Source organism: Arachis ipaensis, chromosome B5, assembly GCF_059453495.1.
Source record: "Arachis ipaensis isolate K30076 ecotype BB chromosome B5, ASM5945349v1, whole genome shotgun sequence".
Taxonomy (NCBI): Eukaryota; Viridiplantae; Streptophyta; class Magnoliopsida; order Fabales; family Fabaceae; genus Arachis; species Arachis ipaensis.
The window spans coordinates 158516623-158539742 of NC_142440.1; the positions used below are offsets into that span (position 1 = coordinate 158516623).

The 23120-nt window shown below is 31.5% G+C and overlaps 1 protein-coding gene and 1 pseudogene across 2 annotated transcripts; both read left to right on the forward strand.

Moving 5' to 3' along the window:
- The first annotated feature begins 9353 nt into the window (after positions 1-9353).
- On the forward strand, positions 9354-11259 carry LOC107644874 (large ribosomal subunit protein eL34). The gene is made up of 3 exons (XM_016348822.3): positions 9354-9629; positions 10798-10907; positions 10989-11259. The coding sequence occupies exons 1-3, from the start codon at positions 9471-9473 to the stop codon at positions 11080-11082; spliced, it is 363 nt and encodes a 120-aa protein (XP_016204308.1). The 5' UTR covers positions 9354-9470; the 3' UTR covers positions 11083-11259.
- A 6968-nt stretch (positions 11260-18227) lies between these two features.
- On the forward strand, positions 18228-20343 carry LOC107641533 (threonine--tRNA ligase, mitochondrial 1 pseudogene; annotated as a pseudogene). The gene has a single exon (XR_015883232.1). The product of XR_015883232.1 is annotated as a threonine--tRNA ligase, mitochondrial 1 pseudogene (transcript).
- The last annotated feature ends 2777 nt before the right edge of the window (positions 20344-23120 follow it).

Sequence of the window (23120 nt, forward strand, 5' to 3'; positions counted from 1 at the left end):
ACTCTTAGAAACCTTGATAGTAACATTGTTAATGACTAGATTGTGATCTCAAATTCTTTTGGGATAAGGAGGGTATAAATTTTTTGGACAATTCACTCAAATAAAACAATTTGGAATTTACATTTATAGGAAGTTTAGCACAACAATTTTATTAAAATTTGGCCAGTATTTAATCAGTAAAAAATTAAGTAATCTCATATTATTAAATTTAATTTCATACTATTAAAAATACTATTAATAGCTAATTAATGACTAAAAATCACAAAATCTGCTGGTCTCTCAGCATTCCTCTTATATTTATTTAAATACAATAAAATGACATAAATTGAAATTAATAAAAAACATACATTTAAAATTGAAATAAAAAATAAAATGAATAGATTGAAATTAGATACAAAGAGAATTATTTTATGTTTTTTTAATTTCTTGATACAACAAAAAAGTGACTCCTCAACTTAATTTGTTCACCCCATAGTCTGTGAATTGAATCGAAGGGATTCATCAACCTTCCACCAATTTCCCGTGCAACAAGAAATGAACTCACTCAACTTCACTTATTCACACAATGGTATCATCTCGAAACCAAAAAAATATTTTGGCACTTCTAATCACTCAATCTACAATTACAATAGCTATAAAGGAATTTATAACCTCTTAATAAGTTAAAATAAAGAAAATCCTAAAGTTCACAGACACAAAGTCTAATTTAGTAACTAAATAAACAAAAATCAAAATACATCAAAATAAACTAATAACTTTTAAATAATATTTGATCTCTTCATGTCACGAGCATTTGAAGCACGTATCATTCTTCTCATCTTCTTCAAAACAAGATTCATCATCAAATCTTGTAGCAGAAAAAATAATATATGAAAAAGGACAAATATAAAGAAGATAATTTCTTTTTTTTTCGTATTTTTCTTTTTTTCTATTTTTTTGCACTGTATACTTTTTATTTTTTTAAATATAAAATCAACAAGAACCACTAGATAATAGTGAAATGCAAACAAGAAAGATAAGAACATAAAGAAGGACGTGAAATATATTCGGCTCTTTTTTATTTGGATATAAGAAGAACAGACATAGATTAATAAGAATTAATCTAATACTTGAGTTCTGATACTAAATAATATGAAAAAAGGATAAAAACAAAATGACATGAATTGAAATTAAATAAGAAAGATACATTAAAATTAAAATAGAAAATAAAAGGGATAGATTAAAATTGAATACAAAGAAAATCACTTAATTTTTATCCAATTTCTTGATACAACAACAAAAGAACTCCTCAACTTAATTCGTTCACGTCAAAATTTGGGAATTGAATCGAAAAGATCTTATATCCAATTCACCGTACAACAAGAGAGGGACTCACTCAACCTCACTTGTCTACACCATGATTTCATCTTGAAACCAAAAAAGTGTTTTGGCACTTCTAATCACTCAATCTGCGACTACAATAACTAAAGAGGTATTTATAACCTCTTAGTGGGTTAAAACAAAAAAAAAAAACTCCTAAAACCCACAAATATAAAGTTCAATTTATTAAGAGGCGGATTTACATATAAACTGTAAAACTTTTACTACGGTTTATAAAAAAACACATTTAACCATAAACGGCCCTAATTCTACTACGATTTATGAAAAGCTATATTTCTATGGCTGTGTTTGTTTACAGAGACAGGATATTGAGACAAGGATATTGAAACACAAAATCGTATTTGACAGAGGAGACATGGATAGAGACAATGTGTCCAGAGACACTGAATTAGTGTATTTTGCGTCAATTCTGACAGAAAGGACACGGAAACACTAACAAAAAACACAGCTTATTTTTTATTTTTTCTTTCATTATTTTTATTAATTTTTCATAATTAAATTTTTCGTCTCAAACTTTTTGAATAAAAAGGAAATGAGAATAAATTAGATTTTCATAATTTATTTTAGTTTATCACCAAACAGAATACAAGAACAAAAGATTTTGTATCTCTGTCCTTTATGTCTTCTTCTCAATGTTTTGTCTTGTCCTGTTCTCAAAAACAAACACAGCCTAAGTCTATGTATACTAATTGAAAAAAATTATTTTGATGAAGAAAATTATTTTTTTTCTTAATATAAAGATAATGTTACGGTAAAAAAAAATGGTAAAAGATAAAGATGATTTTTTTTAGAATGAAAAAAAAAAAACCTAAAAAGAGAAATTATCATATACAATACACAAATTTTTTAAAAATTAAGTATAATTTTTTGTTTTTCATTCAATTTTATTTTTTATCAAAAAATTTCCTTAAAATAACCCTAAGTATCCAAGGTCCAACCGTCCAAACAATGAGAAACAATGGAATACCACGAATAAAATACAGCTAGAAGCTAGAAGCCTAGAACAATTATATATATATATATATATATATATATATATATATATATATATATATTTTTTTTTTTTTTTATTCACAAGAAGATCATTTCCTAATTGAAATCATGAAAATCAAATGAACCTATACAACCTAATATTCATGATTTACTAGTATATAATCACTCACCTAAATTCAAAAAATCCCAGAACTATCACTTTAACATGGTTCATAGTATTTCATTTTTACCTTACAATAACTAATTATAGTTTAGTAAAATGGTTCTCACTTATATTTTTTATTGGTTGATTTTAGGAGTGGGTATAGTTTGGACTTTCAAACATCCAAATTATATTATTTTAGAACTAATTTTATGGTTCATGAAATTAAACTAGAATAGCATTAAAAAGAAATTAGTTTTAAATCGGTTTAAAAAAAAATCGATTTTAAACCAATTTTAATATTTAAATTTAAAATGTGGTTTTCTTTTTTCGAAAATCTAATTTTGAAACTAGATTTTTTAATCTCAAACTAGATTTTTTTTAACAAAAAATTTAATTTTAAAACCAATTTTTAAAAACTTAATTTTCAAACCAAATTTTGTAACTAAAAATCTAATTTTAAAATCAGTTGAATTTAATTTTCAAACTATAAATTTGTTTAAAAATAAAAATAAAAAATTACTTTGAACTGATTTAGTATAATTTATTACTTTTGTTAGCAACGGGACAAAGTAGCACAATTACAATTACAGGAACATATGCAGGACAATTCATAATTGAAGGATTTTTGAAGCTAAATATAAAGAAATGGTTAAGGTGATTGATTATTAGAAGTTGTGCTATTGTTCCAACAATGATAACTGCTATAGTTTTTAATACATCAGAGAGTTCATTTGATACTATGAATGAATGGCTCAATGTGGTTTAGTCAATTCAAATTCCTTTTACACTCATTCCACTTCTTACATTCGTGTCTAAAGAAGAGGTCATGGAAACTTTTAGAATAGGCCCTATTGTAGAGGTAAGCTTTGTTTGCATTTTAACTTTTGTAGAATTGATTTTGATGTATACTGATTATGTTTGGTAATTCGTCTAAAAGTGATTTCTTCCTTCGAAGAAATAAATGATTATAAATATATCATGTTATGACTTTGTGAAGTAGTATAAAAGTGATTTCTTCCTTCGAAGAAATAAATGATTATAAATATATCATGTTATGACTTTGTGAAGTAGTATGGAAGTATTTTTTTTGAATTGACTAAAAAAACTGAACAAAACGAACTAAATCAAACCGATTTTAATGGGTTTGGTTTGATTCGGATGGCTTCGATAAAAAACTGAACCGCAGTTTAATTAGACGATAGGATCGGATGACTTTTCACTCAAAAATCGAACCAAACTGCACCGCGGACACCCCTTTCAAACATCCAAATTGTATTATTTTAAAACTAATTTTATGGTTCATGAAATTAAATTAGGATAGAATTAAAAATAAATTGGTTTTAAATTGGTTTTAAAAAATGAAAATCGATTTTAAACCAATTTTTATATTTAAATTTAAAATTTAGTTTTCTTTTTTCGAAAATCTAGTTTTGAAATTAGATTTTTTAATCTCAAAAACCAGATTTTAAACAAACTCCAAATATAAAACAATCAGATAAATGCCGCATCACTACTACAAAACATGTGTCCAAGCTCTCACTACCACTTAACCTTTATATCCCAAGACCAGAGTAAGAAAATATACTAGTGCAAGAAAGCCTTCCTCCTAAGTCCTAAACATAGCAGGGAATTCATGGAAAAACCCTAAACCCTAAACAAGTTCAAAGTTTAAAATTATAGTTCTCTCTACTCTCTTTCTTTTGTTAAAAAAGTTCAGAACATAAAAAACACAGTCAAACAAAGATTAAAAAAAATAAAAGAGAAGAATAAAAAAAAAAAACGAAAGCTCAGGTTAGAAGAATGAAAAAGAACAGCGGAATCAAGAAATTCAGTAGCGCTCAAATCAGGAGGAACAACTGTTGAGTTAAAAAATTAACTAACATAATTGATAATGACAAACATAAGATTATTGGACTAATCACCCAAATAGTTTTGATTATTTTGGTTGAGTATTGTAGGCCAAAATTCCTTGGTGCAGCAGCCCAGTAAAATAGATAAGAAAATCAAAACTGATGGGTTGTACAAACAAAGAAAGCCGAAAGGAATCAAAGTAAATGAAATCAGATGGGCTAAAGAAATCAAACGGGTTGCATGAATGATAACTGATCCAAGTCCAATTGCATCTCTCATTCAAATCCCTCCAATTTGCTTTCACCAAAAGTAACGTTCACCTTTTTTCCTTATGGTTAGAACTCAAAGAGAGAAAGAAAATTTAGCTCCTAAGCTGTTCACCAAAGAAGCAAGAAAGAGAAGGTTTAGCAAAAAAGGTTGAAGTCTAATCACCCACATCAAACTGTATCAAGAGAAGTTAGAAGCTAAAGGTGATTTATTTCCTTCTACATGCATCTCATTTTCTTCTCTTCATCTTCAACTCTCTGCCGCTCCAAATTGGGATAGATGGAAAAGATGACCTCTGATCAATATTGCTGCAAATCTATGGTCAAATTTGTGACTTGGGGACCAAGTAGTGTTTCAATGGCTAAGATCTGGTTTTTACCATTGAAAATAGTTGTTTTTGCTTTTCTGTGGCTTTTGGTCAACAAAAAGGGTCAGAATCAAAGTTCCTATTTTGAGGATTAACTGGAAAAGTGATATGGTGAGTTGGTAAAGCACATAGCTCGAGGGTTGACCTAAGAGAAAGCAACACAGCAACATGTAAGGAGATACAAAAGAAGAGTTTTCATCATTCTAAAGCTAAGGAGAGATAACCAGTGTTTTGAGGTTTACGTTCTGAGAAAAGTTCTCTGAAAAAGTTCATCAACTTGGACAGTACTTCCTAGTCAAAGGAGCATTCCGCCAGAATGAGGAACTAAATCAGAGGCAAGCAAATCTGGTTTATCACACAGCAAAGAGGCTGTTGAAACATTAATCTCCTTCATGTTTTATAGATTCTAATTTTCTTTTCAATGTTTATCTTTCTGTAATTTCTTGAGGTAAAAGGCTGAATGAGAGAGTCATTGAAAGAGCCTAAGAGTGGAAAGAGGTAGAGAGAAACACTTGAGAGAAAAGCCTAGAGTTATTTCAGATTTCTTTAGGTTGATTCTGTATCTTGTATCTTGTACCAATAAGGTATCCTTTTTTTAGTTGGGTTAGCACTAAGAGTGAAGAGTTAGGTCTTAGCATAACCAAGTCAAGTTAGGTTAGAACTTGAGTGTGAAAGGATTGTGTCAATCTGTGGAATTGGTGTATGTAATACTTTAACTATAGTGAAAATTTCACCACAACGACTGGATGTAGGTTGTATTGCACATACAAGGCAACCGAACTAGGATACATGATGTTGTCAGCTTCTCTTTTCTGTTTTCTGATATTCATGAGACATTGTCTCATAAATTTTTTGCTGCTGAGTTCAAACAGATTCAAATTGAAAGTTTGTTTTAAAAATGTTATTTCATTAAAGTAAAAGAATGTCATAGATTTAACCCCCCTTCTCTAAGCCTTCTACAACCTTCAACAACAATTATCAATTGATTAAAAAACTTAAAGAAAAAGTATAAGGAGACAATAAGTTTAGTGTATAATGTATACAATAGAAGTAAAATAATTAAAATTAGCTGATAATTAAATGGAAAAGTATATGGAACCAAGAGGTTACCAGCCAAAAGCTAAACAAAACTACATTAATTTATATTAATAATTAATTTTAAATTTTTAAATTCAAAATTTAAAAAATTTAAAATTGATTAAGTAAACCTAATTGAAACCTATAAAAACCTTTCTCTTCTCTCTCACATTAACCTACCCACCTCCAATAATCACACACACAAACCTTTCTCTCTCACCGTCGGGCCCTCTCCGCCTCTCCACCGCGACCCACTCCTCTTCTATCACCGACATCTGGTTCGTCGGATTCGCCACCGTCGACAAGAACCGCTTCCCTTTCGTGAACCAGATGTGTTACCGGAGCCATATTGATGTTGTTGTGATGATTGCGCAGTGAAAAATAGCTAAGAAATATGAGAGATTTGTGTGGTGTTGGTGTTGCTTTGATGAATAACAGAATAAGAAGAGAATAGAGAAGGGTGCGATAGGCAAGAATGAATCGAATGGGTTGGGTCTTGTTTGGGGCGGTGAGACGAAGAGAGGGTTCGGGTTCGAGGTCGGTGAGGTCAGGCTGTGGCCTGTGGGAGCAGAATGCAGATGCGTTGGGGGTACTTTACGCTGCTCTATGTTCCACCATACTCCCTATGCCTATATCTTTTTTATTTTTAAATTTTTTTGGTTAAAAATTGGATACGCTAAGCTAATCATTCCAAATTCATATGAAATCATCACGATGTTGCTCTCTGCATTTTGGGATATTAGGTGCTATTTTGATGATTAAAGAGACTGTAAACTATACAATTACAGAAATATAAAAAAAACATTCATTTAATATGGAAAAAAATATCCTAATACTTAACAAAAGAAATATCCAGTTATATTTTAGTAAAAATAATTAAATATCTATAAAATTAAAAAAAATATGAAATTCTTAAAGAAATAGAGACATTCACATTTGCAATACAAAAAAATTCGAAAAATATATAAAAGAACATCCATTTAGTATGAAAAAGAAACATTCTGATACTTAGTAGAAAAAACATCCATATATATTAAGTCGTAGAGATTTTGGATTCACCCAGAGATATTTGGCTAATATCCTTTTGGTTCCTTAGCATTGTTGTAATTAAACTAATTTGATTTGCAACAATGACAGTTACGTATACCGCACACCCTCTCTCCACACTAAAAATCTCATAATGAGTTTAGTGTATAATATGAATAAAATTAAAATTAAAATAAGCTGAAAATTAAATTAATTAATTTAAATACGAAAGAAGCACCAGCAGAGAAAGGAGAAGAGATGAGGCGTTCAACGGTTGAAGGAGAAGAGGACAAAGAGAAAAAGACTGGATTTGTGCGTGATTAAGTATGAACTGATTCTTGAATCAAAGTTAAAGTTTTTTTTTTTAAAATTTAGATCTAAATTTTAATCAGAATCTTGGATCCGCATTTAAAATTAATTAAATCATTTGGATTAAAAATTAAATTATAAAATAAATTTGATTTGATTTAAATTTTTTATTTAAAATTTGTTGTTTTAATAGTTTGTTTTGAATTTGGTTTAAAATCCAAAATCTGTATTTTTTTACACACCCTTCCTTGATCTTAATAAACATTCTCTACACAAATTAGTTTACCTCAATAAATACTTTTTTATTATTTATTCATTATCTAGACTCATTTATATGGTTTAAATTTATTTTGACAATTTAAAAACAAACTTAGAATTCGGTCTCCTCATATACCGCGAGAATTATTGTATTTGCATAAATATGAATCTCAAATATTTTATTTAAGTAAATTGTTTTAATTTTTTGATTTATGTATCATTAATGTTGCTTATCTCTAAAATATAAACTAATATTTGTACTTATCTTAAATTTGATATAATGTCATGTGATAAAGTAAATTGCCTCAAGCTTTAAAATAAAATAAAATAAAATAATAGAAAAAAATAGCTAAGTCAAATAAGTGCATCAGCACAAGTGTTTAAGGTGTCTCAATGCTGTCTTTACGAACAAAGGGGCCATGAAAATCCATTCGGATACTAAACATCAGAATTTCCCCATTGTATGCAAACCTTGTTAAAAAAAAAAAAAAAAAAAAAAAAAACTCATAGGAAATGCAAGAAACAGAAGCACAGGTTCAGGAATTAGTTTCAGGGTAGTTACTGTTTGGCTTGTTGTGGTTATTGCGTAGTGTGCTGTTATTGCGTAATGAAGATCTCAAATTCTTTTGGGATCAATTGGGTGTAAATCTTTTGGTTTATTTATCATCAAAGTTGCCTATCTCAAGGTATAACTTACTTTGTAATACAAATAAGTGGATACAATAATAATCAATGATTGTAGTGCAAAACTAATATTTGTACATCTTTTAAATTTGAAGATTCCTCCTTAATATAATGTCATGATAAAGCAAATTGCTTCGGGCTTAAAAAAAAAAAAAGCTAAGTCAAATATATGACATTCTAGTTTATGGGTGCCACCAATACGTGCGCCTCCTTCAATTTTATAGTCCATACTTGGTTGGTTCAAGAAATATCATCATTTTGCTTCTGCTTCTTGGTCCTAGAACCCTCCTCTAAGGATTTCAATTTGTTCTTTATTGCGGCTATTTTTGCGCTACGACTTGTCTGTCCCATGCCGCTTCTGATAAGATGCAACGGTCGGCCACAAGCTAACCTCCCATGCATTTTCTCCTTGGCCAATTTTGCTTCCTGCATACTCACTTCAACAATGGAAATCAAAGACTTGCTCCAAAGCTGTTAAATGAAAATTTAGTCAAATTATCTAACGGTTTTCAACTATCAATGTGAAGTTGACTGCACTTGAATTTCTATTAATATTAGAATTCTACCAGGGAGCTAATGGAGTAAGTATACAATGTGTACAATGAACTAAATCTTTGACCCAATACAAGAAGTAACCATCCGCTATAATACAGATTCGAACATCCATAATAAAATACTATTAATTTATTAAATACAATACATCTATATTATTTAAAATAATCATCTGAATACCAAAAATAATAAACATATGATATTAATTTAATTTTAATTTAAATTAACCCCATTATATACATTATCCAGTACAGGTATTAGCTCCTTATATTTCTTCTTAATATTAACATTTGCTGGGGTGGTTGTATTATTAGTGGTGTAGTGAGTTAGGTGGTAACCGGTTCTTTCTGTGGGTGTGGGTCTTGTTTATGGCCCATGTGATGAACAAAAAAAAAAAGGCAAGTATAATGTCCAAAATGAGATGATGACCGTCCGATCTAGGTCATTGCCAATTTCAATTCATCCATTCATCAAGTACCCTACCATATAATCCGTCTCTGCGGCGCCTTTTCTCCTCTCTTCTAAAAACCCTAACGCAGCAGAGGGAGCACATCAAAGAAGATGGTGCAGCGTCTTACCTATCGGAAGCGCCACAGCTATGCTACGAAATCGAATCAACACAGAGTGGTGAAGACTCCTGGTGGCAAGCTCGTTTACCAGACAACCAAGAAGAGAGCCAGCGGTCCTAAGTGCCCCGTCACTGGCAAGAGGATTCAGGGTGTATGTCCCTCTTTCTTTCTTTCTGTTTCCATTTTTATTTCTTTTTCTCCTTTTCGTATAAATTTGATGTGCTTTGTTGTTCCCTGTAGAAATTGTTTGTTTTTTTTTCTTGCATTTCAATTGTATTTTTCAATTGCTAGTGTTTGTGTAGTGGGAGATGCATGGTTGGAGAGCACTGATGCATTTTAGAAGAATCTGGGAACTGTAGGAGTTTACATTAGGGTTCGGGTAGCTGTGTAGTTCGATCACTGAGAAGAGTTATTAAAATGGAGCTATTTTGCATTTAGGATAAAACTGGTAGTCTGCAACTCTCCATGGGTTTGCATCATATTGTGTCGATGGACAAATGTAACCGGCATTTGCAGCTTTAGGTTAACGTTGTGTTGCTGTACTTGTCTTGATATGAGACTGAATCGATTTGTGCCTGTTGCGGGTACAAATTAATTTTATGAGATTCCTGTTTAGTAGTTTAGCTTGTTGTGAAAGTTTGATTCTTGTTTAGTACTTTAGCTTTTTGATACTTTTCCTTGAGAGCTTGTTTGGAAACCATTTAACATGAGAAAAGAATTCTATTTCCTTTAAGAAAAGAATTCATTTCTATTTGAAACTCAATTCCATGATTTGGAATGACTACAATATATTAATGGAATAGAATTCAAGTTTGAAGAGTGTGAGAGTTGATTTGGAAATCAGACCCCTTTTGGTCTGATTTACAAATGAAGGATAAATGAGAATTGGAATTCTCAAAGGAATTCAAGTCATTCATTTTTAGTTGTTCCAAAGCAAGAAAAAGAATTCAACTCTTGAGTGAAATCTAATTCCTAGCATTCCAAACAAGCTCTGAGTGGAATTTCACATTCTTGATATTTAAGATGAGTTTCGTTCAAACATGATATTGGTGCAGTGGCATTGTTTGATCTATGCAACTGGCCCATCATTGGGATAAGGCTCTCAGCTTAATTATCCAGAGCATAGTGAATATGCACATGTTTATGCATCATACATGTTTTTACCGTGCTTTGTCAAGTGTATTTTACTGCAAGGGATTTGTTTGTACAAGAGTATTTTTACATTTGAGGCATATAACTTTTGTTTTTTTAAGTTTGTACAATGGTGTCTACAACTAAGGTTACTTTGTTATAATGTGATTTATGGTTGATAATTGCAGATTCCACACTTGAGGCCGGCGGAATACAAGAGATCAAGGTTGCCTAGAAATCGCAGGACTGTGAACCGTGCATATGGAGGGGTTTTGTCTGGAAGCGCTGTTAGGGAAAGGTTTGTTTTCAACGTAGTGATATATCTTCTATAATATATACTTTTTGGTGTTTCTTGCTTATGTGCTCCATGATTCTGTAGGATTATTCGCGCTTTTTTGGTTGAAGAGCAAAAGATTGTGAAGAAGGTCTTGAAGATCCAAAAAGCTAAGGAAAAGCAATCCTTGAAGGGTTAAATTTGGAAAACAGAATGGAATCATATCTTTTTGGAAGACTCTTAGGTTTGAGTGATTATAGTAAATCACAAATTTTATTAGTGTTATTGTGGTGTTCATTGTTCTTGTTGTCTTGGCTGAACACATTCCAATACGGTTGTTAACAAATTCATTTCTATACAGTTTTGTTTATCTCAAGATTCTATGTTATTTTCATCTTGATTTCTAAATATTACTCTACTCTTACACTTCAAAAATGTGGCCATCAACATAAAACAATAAATTTGTAATTCAATACGTGTATTGAGTTATGAATGTACATAAATTCCTAAGCAACATACATAGTGTTGAGTTATGAAGAAAGGACATGGATATTGGACATGTACATACACTATTTTAATTTTTTTTTTTGTGAAATATCAGAACATGGTATATATATATATATATATATATATATATATATATATATATATATATATATATATATATATATAATATAAAGTGTTTTTTCAAATAAATTTTAAAAGTATATTGATATTTTATTAATAATAAAGTACAAATCAATATTTTTAAGTGGTTTTAATGTTTTATTAATTGTATAAAATGTTTAAGATGAATTTTTGTTTTAATAAATAATAAGATATATTATTTCATAATTCATTTTAAGAAGATAAATTAAGAATAAGGTTTGATACCGTGTTGAGCGTCTTATTTTGATAGTGATAGATAATTAGATAGAGTTGGGAATAGCAATTAGCCGAGTAAGTATATAGGAAAAAATAATGTCACTCTTCCTTTTTATAATTCAACTTACATAATATTTTTGCATTGTATATTTGTAAGAATTTACCAAAAAAAAGTGACATTAAAATAAGAATGACAATATTATTTCCTTATTTATAATTATCTATTTAACTATTTATATGGAATTGAAACAGAAACAGAACTTTTTATTTGTAAACCAGGATGAGGAGGTTGTTCCTTTACCCTACATAAGGCAACATGTCACATTAAAACAACTGCACTTAATTTAGTAGCATATGAAGACTACTCATTTCCATGTCTGGTGCTTCCAATCCAACTAGTCAACTACTAAAGTTCCAAAGCTCAGAAATCAGGTGTGGGAGCCGTTGAAGAAGCTGGATTTGTCAAGAAAATCTTGCTTGCTTCTCTTCTCCTTTCGATATGAGGATGCGATAGCTGGCTGGCATTATCTGAACAAAGCTAGTAAAATCAAAGTTAGTAATATCAATATCACAAATTTGTACAGGAAAATAATGATGTTAATAGGAGTCTGGATTCTCGGTGAATTTTGTGATGGATTATATATAATTTTCACCATTGTTCTTTACAATACTTTTTATATTTATGTTTTTAAGCTATGCCGTAAGTGACAAATAATATCAATTATACGGATGAATCACTTTGGCTTATGAAATATTAAACGCTTCAATTTGGTGTATGAAAAATACAACTGCGAGTCAAATTGTTCTGTAGATTAAACTAAAATGTTAAATCTTTTACAATTCAAATTAACTCACATAATTTTTTGATGAGCGAAATTTGAAGCTCACAGATTCCAGCAAGTGCACCAAATCGTTCAAGTAATACCATGATGAGCGGATATCGTTTTCACGAGAATTAAAGGATTAAACAAGTAAATATCAAATTAAAAGTTTAGTTAAATTAACAAAACTTGATTGATGAGGAAGGCAAGAGTGTATTTTGTTGAGAGTTTTGAGAATCTTGAATACTTGAACGCCACGAGCAGTGAGCTTGAATAATGATTTGAGAAAAAATAATGATAGTGAGAGTCAATGGTTTCGGAGGTGTTTATACTTTTAAAGAAACCAAACTTTGGTTACTTATCTTGAACTTTGCAAAGATCTTTCACGATAAAACCTTTAGTAACTGATTCCTTAGCTCCTCAGTTCTCAAGCATTAATTATTCGTCAATTAATTAATCAAGAGATTAAGTATAAAAATTGATTTTAGATTCAAATAAGATTTAAAAGTACTTTAGGTCGAATTATATGTCACGTATTCAAGTTAGTTATGTCCAGTTAAATTTAAAAAAAAAAATACAATTTTCAGAAGTTGTTCTAATCCGAATTATATGTCACTTATTCAAAATTAGAGTGATTGAAAATCATGTATATGTCGCACACTAATTCAACCACTATTTCTAGCCGAATTCAAAGAGTAATGTGAAAGTTTTCAAACTTTAATTCAAATATCAAAATTTTCAATTATAATAAAAGAATTCAAAAGAGATTAGCATACATTTTGATACTACTAATCCGAATGAAAAATGAATAACTCAATCATGAATAGATCAATGCAAAATTTTAAAATAAAATAAACGTAGATTAATAACCCATAAAAAACATAAACAAAGCTCCTAACCATTTAACAAAGAATTAGTCACCCATAAAAAAGTGAAAGAAAAAAAAAAAGTAGTCCGAGGACTTGATGACTTTAAATTGAAATTCAAAATAACAATTCAATTTAAATTCTAAATGAATTAAATTCCTTATATTTTTAGAAAGAATTAATAATTAAGACTTTTAATGATATGGATAATTAAGCTTGGGATTTAATTGTTGTATCTGAATGTTGTAATTGTGTTTAATCCAAGATTGTATTAGAGATAATTGCGGAGTAAATACCCATAATGGTTCTTGAGATTCGGGTCGTTATTCAATGTGGTCCCTGAGATCCCAATTGCACCATTGTAATCCTCCAGATACGGCTCCGGGCACCATAATAGTCCCTGGACAGTTTTTCGGTGATGAGTCATCAGCAAGACGCTGATGTGGCCTCGTTTTGCCACGCTGGATGATGCCAACGGCTAGTTGAGCTGGCAAAGTTTCAATTTATACCCAATGTGGTCCCTCTCTCTATATTTAACCCTAAATTCCCAAATGTTCAGTAAGTTAATTTCTTCTTCTTCTTCATCGTTGTTTTTCCATTCTAGTTGTTGCTGTTGTTCTTGGAGCTGGAAGTGAATATCCATGATGGGTGGTGGAAACACTAGAGCTGGAAGCTCTATTAGTTCACCGTGCAGTGGCCATCGGACGAGAACGCAAAACAGGAGCAGAAGATCCGGGGTGCCGGAATGGTGCGGTTGCGGCTGCCGGCCAGATCTCAGGTGGTCAGGGATAGATTCAAACCCAAATAAACTATTTTTTAGTTGTCCCAATTATAATGTGAGTTATCAGTATTACTTGTGTTATTATGATTGCTCCTACCTACCTGACTGTTCTTCTCTTATTCTTCTTCCTTGAAGTTTGAGCATGTTATATGTTTGCTTGATTACAGACAAGTAGAAAGAGATGACATGTGCTTTTTGTGTGGGCAGATACTGGGCAGGATGAACCAGTTGAGAAACCAGAATCTTATGGAGATAATCATGAAGTGAAGATGAACTTTGATTGGAGGCTTGGGAGATTAGAAGAAGATGTCCGGAATAAAAAATTGGTTAACCAATTATTGGTATTAGTTGTGTCTGTATTGATTGTGTTAATTGTTATCCTGTATTGTAAAGCCTGAGTTAAAAGAGTTGGTGGTATGTACCCTGTATTCATTGAATGAACAATATGTAAAAAATAATAATATGATTATGGTATTAGAAACTGTTAAATGGTGTTTGTTGATGGAATATAAACTTGGATAACTCAATTAATTAAAACAGTAATATGTTAAAGAAGGCAGTATAAGTGATTGAAAATCAGCCAGCACTGAATTAAGATAATGGTTCAAACTTAAAAGATAATTGTATTAAGATAATGGTTCAACTTAACACAGTTAGTCACATAACACAAAGGGCAGCCAATTAACATGAGCATGTTAAACAAAGTTGCCTCAAAATGGAGGACTTTACAGCAAAACATAAAGGATTATTTTTTCCTTGTGTAGTCTTTGTCTAGCAAAAAGTATTAAATTCAAAATAGAAAGCCCTGAGTGCAAGAATTTCAACCTCACCAATGGAACCCTAAGGAAGTAACAGAGCATTATTTTCAAACAGAGCATGACCATAATCAAACAGAGTATCTCATGAAACCCCAACCTAATCAAACCCTAGAACCATAGTAACAGAAAAAAAAAAAACATAATTCCAACCACACTCACAACACAAGCATATACAAAAATCATCATGCATTGCAAAAAAAGAATAAAAAAAATTACCTTTACAAATGGTAGAATCTCTTGTTTCTGACGTATGAGGAAACGAACGATGAAGTAAAACTTGATTTTGATATCTTTTGAGTGTAAGAATTTCAACCTCACCAATGGAACCATAAGGTAGTGGCCAGAGACGGACTTACGGGGGGAGGGGGGCGAGTGGAGGCCTCGGCCCCCCAACTTTTAAAAAAAAAAAGATTAATAGTAATAAGTTATTAAGTACGATTTAATTTTTTTTTTAATTTATTTAGTATTTAGTCTAATATAAATAAAAATCCAATCTAACTTAAATATTAATGATTTCTAATATTTAAAGTAAGTAACAATATTAAAAAAATATGAAAAATATTATTACTAATATTTTTTAATTAAAGTAAGTAACAATATTAAAAAAATATTTTTTCTTCTTGTGAGCGTCCTTCTTGATTCATTTGATATTAATTTTCTCTGTTTCAACTACTACAACTGAGAGTTCTTTTTCAGCTATGAATATTGTGAAGAATAATTCAAAAACAAAATGAAAGATAAATTTCTTGCTAATTGTCTTTTAATTATATTGAAAAGAAAATTGCAGAAAAATTTGATACAAATTCTATTATCGATGAATTTTATGAAATGAGGAATCGACCACTTCGTTAATAAAAAGTACATATATATTTTTTGTACTTTAAAATATATTCTCTATCAGTATATTTTTGTAATGTATTTTACATTATATAATTTTTTGCATAATTTTTTAATATTATATATGTTATTGGCCCCCATGATACTATTTCTGGATCCGTCCCTGGTAGTGGCATTCATGAAGAGAGGATGAAGAAGAAGAAGAAAAGAAGAAGACAGAGGATGGAAGTGGAGAAGACAAGCGAAGACATGGTGTGTTTTTGATGAAGAGCGTTTCATATTTTTATTTTAGGCCAAACGACGACGTTTTTGCCAAATTGGGGTGCCAACCCAAAATGCCAACGTTTTGGCTCTCCAACGTGGCATCTTCGTGACACATCAGATCGACGATCATGACTCATCACCGAAAAATTGTACAGGAACTATTATGGTGCCCGGAGCCGTATCTGAAGGATTACAATGGTGCAATTGGGATCTCAGGGATCATATTGGGTAACGAATCTTAGGGACTATTATGGGGATTTACTCAATAATTGCGGAAAAAGCCCCGAAACATATTCCAAGAGAAGCAGCCCGCCAGGCGTGGAATATAGGCCGCCAGGCATGTATGAAGACTTGGAGGGGTCTACCGGGCGTGGAATGAAGGCCAACGGGTGTGCTGGGGAGTCTGCCGGGAGTGATTCGAGGTCGTCGGGTGTTAGAGTACCTCTCGTCGGGCGTGGGTGCCCACTTTTTCAATTCCTGTTTCTTAGGGCACATTTTTGTCTTTTTTAGGCTACGCTTTTATTGATTTTGAGTTTTTTTTTTTTCTTTTTTAACTCTTGATTGTTTTTAGTCAAAAACTCTTAACAGCATAAAAACATTAATACAATACTAAATATTTGATTATTTATTAAATTTTATTAGAAATTTGATTAAAAATAAAAAAAATAAATAAAAATAAAAAAATTGTTTAAGATTGTTAGAAACAAGAGACTAAACTAGAGAAAGGCTTTATGTGTCTTATTCAAGTTATCTAGAATGATACAATATAAAAGGGTATTTATAGGTACTAAGAGAATCATAATAATAAAGACATAATATCTTATAATAAATATTCAGATATACTAAATAATACTAATTGATCCTAATTGATCTTAATTATATTCTAACATCCCCCTCAAACTCAAGTAAACTTGAGTTTGAAACTTATTTAAAACAATAAAATAAAGAGAAAAAAACTGCATAAACTGATAAAAACGGGTGCAGACGGAATTGCCGGAAGGAAGCGCAGATGGAACTACCGCTAGTCTGAAGGAAGCGCAGACGGAATTGCCGCTTGTCTGAAGGAAGTGCAGACGGAACTGCCGAAAAGAAACGCAGATGGAACTGCCACAAGGAAACACATACGAAACGCAGACGACACTGCCACGAGAAAACGCAGACGAAACTGCCACGAGAGAACACAAACAGAACGCAGATGGAACTGCCACGAGAGAACGCAGACCGAACTGTCACGAGAGAACGCAGACGGAACTGTCACGAGAGAACGCATACGGAACTGCCACGAGAGAACGCAGATGGAACTGCCGAAAGAGAGCAAAAACTATATGATTTCTTCATGAGAATAGGAAAACAGCGGATGACATTGGTGTTTGATCATTCGATTCAAAAAGACACAAGACGGAGAGAATAGGCTAGTCGGTGAGGTGAAAAAGTATCAAAGGAGTGACAAAAAGGTCAAGAAAAAATTCCTAAAAAAAAAGTGCAAAAACTACGGTGATTTCACCGCAAGAAAAACAACCTATACTCTTCAAGGAGGATACCATGGCTCTGATACCATGTTAAAAACTAGGGCTGCACATGGATCGGATAATATCCGCATATTCGCGGTAATAATCCGCATCCGATCCGAATTTTGCGGATATTATCCGATCCGCAGAGTCATCGGATCGGATCAGATCTAATCCGCACTATGATAGGATCGGATTGTGGATTTGATATTGATAATATTTTAGAAGTAAATAGGTTTAAACAGGTGAAATATGAATTTTCTGGATATTTTTTTTGTAAAAACAGCCAAACAAAATCTTAAAATTGTTTTTTTTTATTATGCGGATATACTCGATATCCGATCCGATCCGCAAGTATACGGATCAGATCGGATCGGATCCAACCTAAAAAATGCGAATATCATATCCGATCCGATCCGAAGAGGACAGTACAGATCGGATAGAATTTTAGGCTATATCCGATCCGATCCGATCCGTGTACAGCCCTATTAAAAACAAGATACTAAACTAGTCAACCAAAAAAAAATAAAAATAAAAACCCTAAACCTCACTAACAAGAGTTCTGAGTTTCTGACTGCAGGTATTGAAAATGCTCCGCCGCTACGCTATCCACAATCTCCGCCGTAACCGTTTCTTTTACTCCACCGTAACCGCCATGGTGCCCCACCCCAAGGACGATGAGTATCTGAACGCCGCCATTCCGAAGCGTATCAAGATGTTCGAGTCCATCCAGGCCGAGCAGAAAACCCAGCGCCTCTCACTGTCGCCGGATCCAATCAAGGTCACACTTCCCGACGGCACGGTCAAGGACGCCGCCAAGTGGCAAACGACGCCTTTCGATGTGGCGAAAGAGATTTCGAAGAACCTCGCCAACAACGCACTCATCGCGAGGGTCAATGGCGTGCTATGGGACATGGCCAGGCCTCTCGAGCAGGATTGCGAACTCAGGATCTACAAGTTCGAAGACGACGAAGGCCGCGACACTTTCTGGCACTCTAGTGCTCACATTCTTGGCCAGTCGCTTGAGATGGGGTACGGATGCATGCTTTGCATTGGGCCTTGTACTACAAGAGGAGAGGGTTTTTATTATGATGGGTTTTATGGTGACTTGGGATTGAATGATGATCATTGCAAGCAAATTGAGGCTGGGGCGTTGAAGGCAGCTGGGGAGAAACAACCTTTTGAGCGCATTGAAGTAACACGTGATCAAGCACTTGAGATGTTTTCAGATAATGAGTTCAAGGTTGAAATTATCAATGATTTGCCTGCGGATAAAACCATCACAGTATACAGATGTGGTCCACTAGTAGATCTGTGTCGTGGACCACATATACCCAATACTTCCTTTGTTAAGGCAATTGCCTGTTTGAAGGCTTCTTCAGCATATTGGAGGGGGAACAAAGCTCGGGCTATTTTACAAAGAGTTTATGGCATATCTTATCCTGATCAGAAGAGTTTAAAGGAATATTTGCTTAAGTTGGAGGAGGCTAAAAAGTATGATCACAGGATTTTAAAGGAATATTTGCTTAAGTTGGAGGAGGCTACAAAGTATATTTTGGGAGTGAAACAGGAGCGTTTTTTTCGTCATGAATCGAGCCCAGGAAGTAGGTTTTTCCTTCCACATGTTGCACGGGTATACAACAAATTGATGGATTTCATACGGAGTCAATACAGAGTCAGGGGCTATGAAGAGGTCATATCTCCAAATGTATTTAACATGGATCTCTGGGTGCAATCTGGTCATGCTGCAAATTATAAAGAGAACATGTTTATCTTGGAGATTGAAAAGCAGGAATTTGGGCTGAAACCAATGAATTGCCCAGGGCCCTGCTTGGTCTTCAAGCATAGAGCTCGCGGTGCTTTGAGTGGATTGACGCGTGTTAGGAGATTTCGGCAGGATGATGCACATATTTTTTGCAGGGAGTCTCAGATAAAGGATGAAGTTAGAGAAGCCTTGAAGTTCATCGATTATGTCTATGAAATATTTGGTTTCACATACGATCTCAAGCTTTCAACGAGGCCAGAGAATTCCTTAGGAGAAACAGCAACATGGGAGAAAGCTGAAAGTGCCCTTAAGGAAGCTCTGGATGAATTTGGGAAGCCTTGGCAGCTGAATGAAGGGGATGGTGCATTCTATGGACCAAAGATTGATATCAATGTATCTGATTCATTGAGTAGGAAATTTCAGTGTGCAACTTTGCAGCTTGATTTCCAACTACCTAATTTTTTTAAGTTGGAATACTTGGCTGAGGATGAAGCCAAGATTGAGAGGCCTGTTGTCATGATACACAGGGCCATTCTAGGATCTGTTGAGCGCATGTTTGCCATACTTTTAATGCACTACATGGGTAAATGGCCCTTCTGGCTAAGTCCTTGTCAAGCAATTGTTTGCCCTGTGTCGAAGAAATCACAAGCTTATGCAGAGAAGGTGAAAGATGAAATCTACAGCAAAGGGTTTCATGTTGATGCTGATTTAACAGATAGGAAGATTGGAAAGAAGGTGCGAGAGGCTCAGCTAGCACAGTACAACTACATCTTGGTTGTTGGAGAGCAGGAAGCAGAAACTGGACAGGTGAGCGTGCGGATAAGAGATAAGGCGGACCTTACCACTATGAGTATCGAGGGCCTGCTCGAACGGTTCAGTGAAGATGCAAAAATTTCTTTTGAAACTTTTGTAAAATTTCCGTTGAAACTTCCGTGAAATGTTGAGCTACCTTTTGTAAAGAACTAAAGACAGAAAACGACAGTTAAATATTAATTTTTTGTAGCTTTTGTTTAATTGATTATTGCACCAGTTTTATTGGTTTTGTTTTTTAATTTTTTTTGTTGGTATAATTTGATATATAATTAATGAATTTTGAACCTTGCACAACTTAATTTGTTTTCTTATGTATAGTATAATTTTTTTTATTAATATGATTATATGAAAATGATGAGCGACTGAAATTTGAAATTTGAAATTTGTATTATATTATAATTTTTTTTATATTATGAAGCATTGAACTTAATTATGAAAATACCACAAGCAAAATAAATTTGTATTTTTGTAATAAATGATAAAATCAATATTATTTTAAAATGGGTAAAGTATATTTTTTGTCCTTTAAGTTTGACAAAAGTTTTAAAAATTTTCTAAGTTTTATTTGTTTCAATTTTGTCCAAAAAGTTTTCGATTTGTATCAAATATACCTTTGATGACTAATTTTTTAAAAAATTTAAGGCCAATTCAACAACAATTTCATAAGAGTAACCCTCAACACAAGCAAATCAAGCATAATTTTCATACATTATTGTTAGATTGGTCTTAAATTTTTTGAAAATTTAGCCGTCAAAAGTATATTTGATGCAAATCAAAAATTTTTGGGACAAAATTAAAATAAAATAAAACTTAAAAATATTTTTAAAATTTTTTATCAAATTTTAGAGACAAAAAATATACTTTATCCTTTAAAATTTATTATAGAACTTCCAAAATTTATTATCTATAATTCTATATCACATTTTAAGCTAAACCTATTAGCAAAGGTATTAATACAAAGTTTGTCAAACCATCTAATTTTGTAGGTGTCTAAACTCTAAATAGGCATATTTATCATATTCTCATATTTATTTTCAATGGAAACCATACTATAATAAATGATTAGTCTTTACAAAAATGGTATGCTTTTTAAGAATATTCAATCATAATATAAAAAATGAAAATAAACTTAATAATAAATATATTTTTTTTATCTTTAAAAGTATCTCTAATGTTAATTTTATCTCTAATATTTTAAAATTATTTTAATTATATTTTTAGATGCTAACTTTATATAAACTCTAGTTTTGGCTTGTCCAAACAATAAATTATATTAGTATTGATACATTATTAAATTCTCCATTAGTATTGTCAATCTCTGAAATTATAAGTAAAATATATTTAAAGAGTCAAAAATAAAATTGAACAAAATTCTTAAAATAATATGAAAATAAATATAAATATTGAAAACAAATAGCATATTTATTCAATTTTATAATATAATTAATGAACAATTATTTATTTTAAAATATAATTTCATATGCTCTAAATTCTATATTAATAAATTCAGTTGTTATAGATATTTTTTACTTCTTATAAAATGTTAAAAACATCTAAACTAAGTTTGTTAAATTTTTTCGCCGCAACCTAATAAATTAAAAGAATCTAATGATTTTTTTTGGGTAAATATACTTTTTGTCCCTGAAGTTTGACAAAAATTTTAAAAATACCTCTAAGTTTTATTTTGTTTCAATTTTGTCCCAAAAATTTTCGATTTGCATCAAATATACCCCTACCGGCTAAATTTTAAAAAAAAAATTAAGACCAATCTAACAATAATGCATGAAAATTATGCTTGATTTACTTGTGTTGAGGGTTATTCTTATAAAATTATTGTTGAATTGGTCTTAAATTTTTTGAAAAATTAGACGTTAAGAGTATATTGATGCAAATAAAAAATTTTTGGGACAAAATTAAAATAAAATAAAATTTAGGAATATTTTTAAAATTTTTATCAAACTTTAAGGATAAAAAATATACTTTAAAAATGCATGACACATATAAAGTTATTAACAAGTTCTATTTTGCAATCAAAAAGAGAAAAAAAAAACTTATATCTTTTTGTGATTATTATTACTAACTCACTTTATAAATTTATCTATTTTATCTACTATTTTATTTTGGGTCAAGGACTCATTAAAATTTTAGCTAAGTTGTGACTTCTATTTAATAAAGTAACGCATGGCTCATCAATCATTATTCATTAGCCAAGTAAGTAGCACAAAAGTGTCTTTTTCACTCTTATAAAATGGGATACGGAATCAACGCATCTCTTTTCCTCCATGCATTTAGAAAAATGGAGTTTACTATAAAATTTATCAAAATCTCCACCATCTACATATTTTAATATATATCTCTATAGCTAAAAATAATAGAATAGCATGTTTCACTCAAGTACAACGTACATGTGAACATCTTCCTATAATATATGTAATATATATAAAATAATTAATAAAATAATTAATAATATTATATCATATTTAAAATTTTATTTTAATTTATGTTATATATGTAATGATAGTTATATAAATTTTAAAATTTAATTTTATTTATTAAATTTTAATAATTATAAAGTCAGAATAAGTACTTACAGAATGGATTAAAATTCAACAATTTACTGCCCACAAATAAAAATAAAACAGATTTTATGTGAATTATTATAAAATGGGACAAGATTAGATAGGGTAAAAATTCGTCTCTATCTGTCTGGTTGTCACCCCTAATTCGATCATTATAGTTGGCCCATAAACGAACCCGGGCCCTCTCATAAGGATCCTCTGGCAAGAGTTTGGGGGCATGACTCCAAACCTCATTAATATATTCTAGAACAAAAATAATTCTTTTTTAGTTATAAAGGGGTTCAGAGACCCAGAAAAGCGGTGAACTCTAGCCTGGGCCTG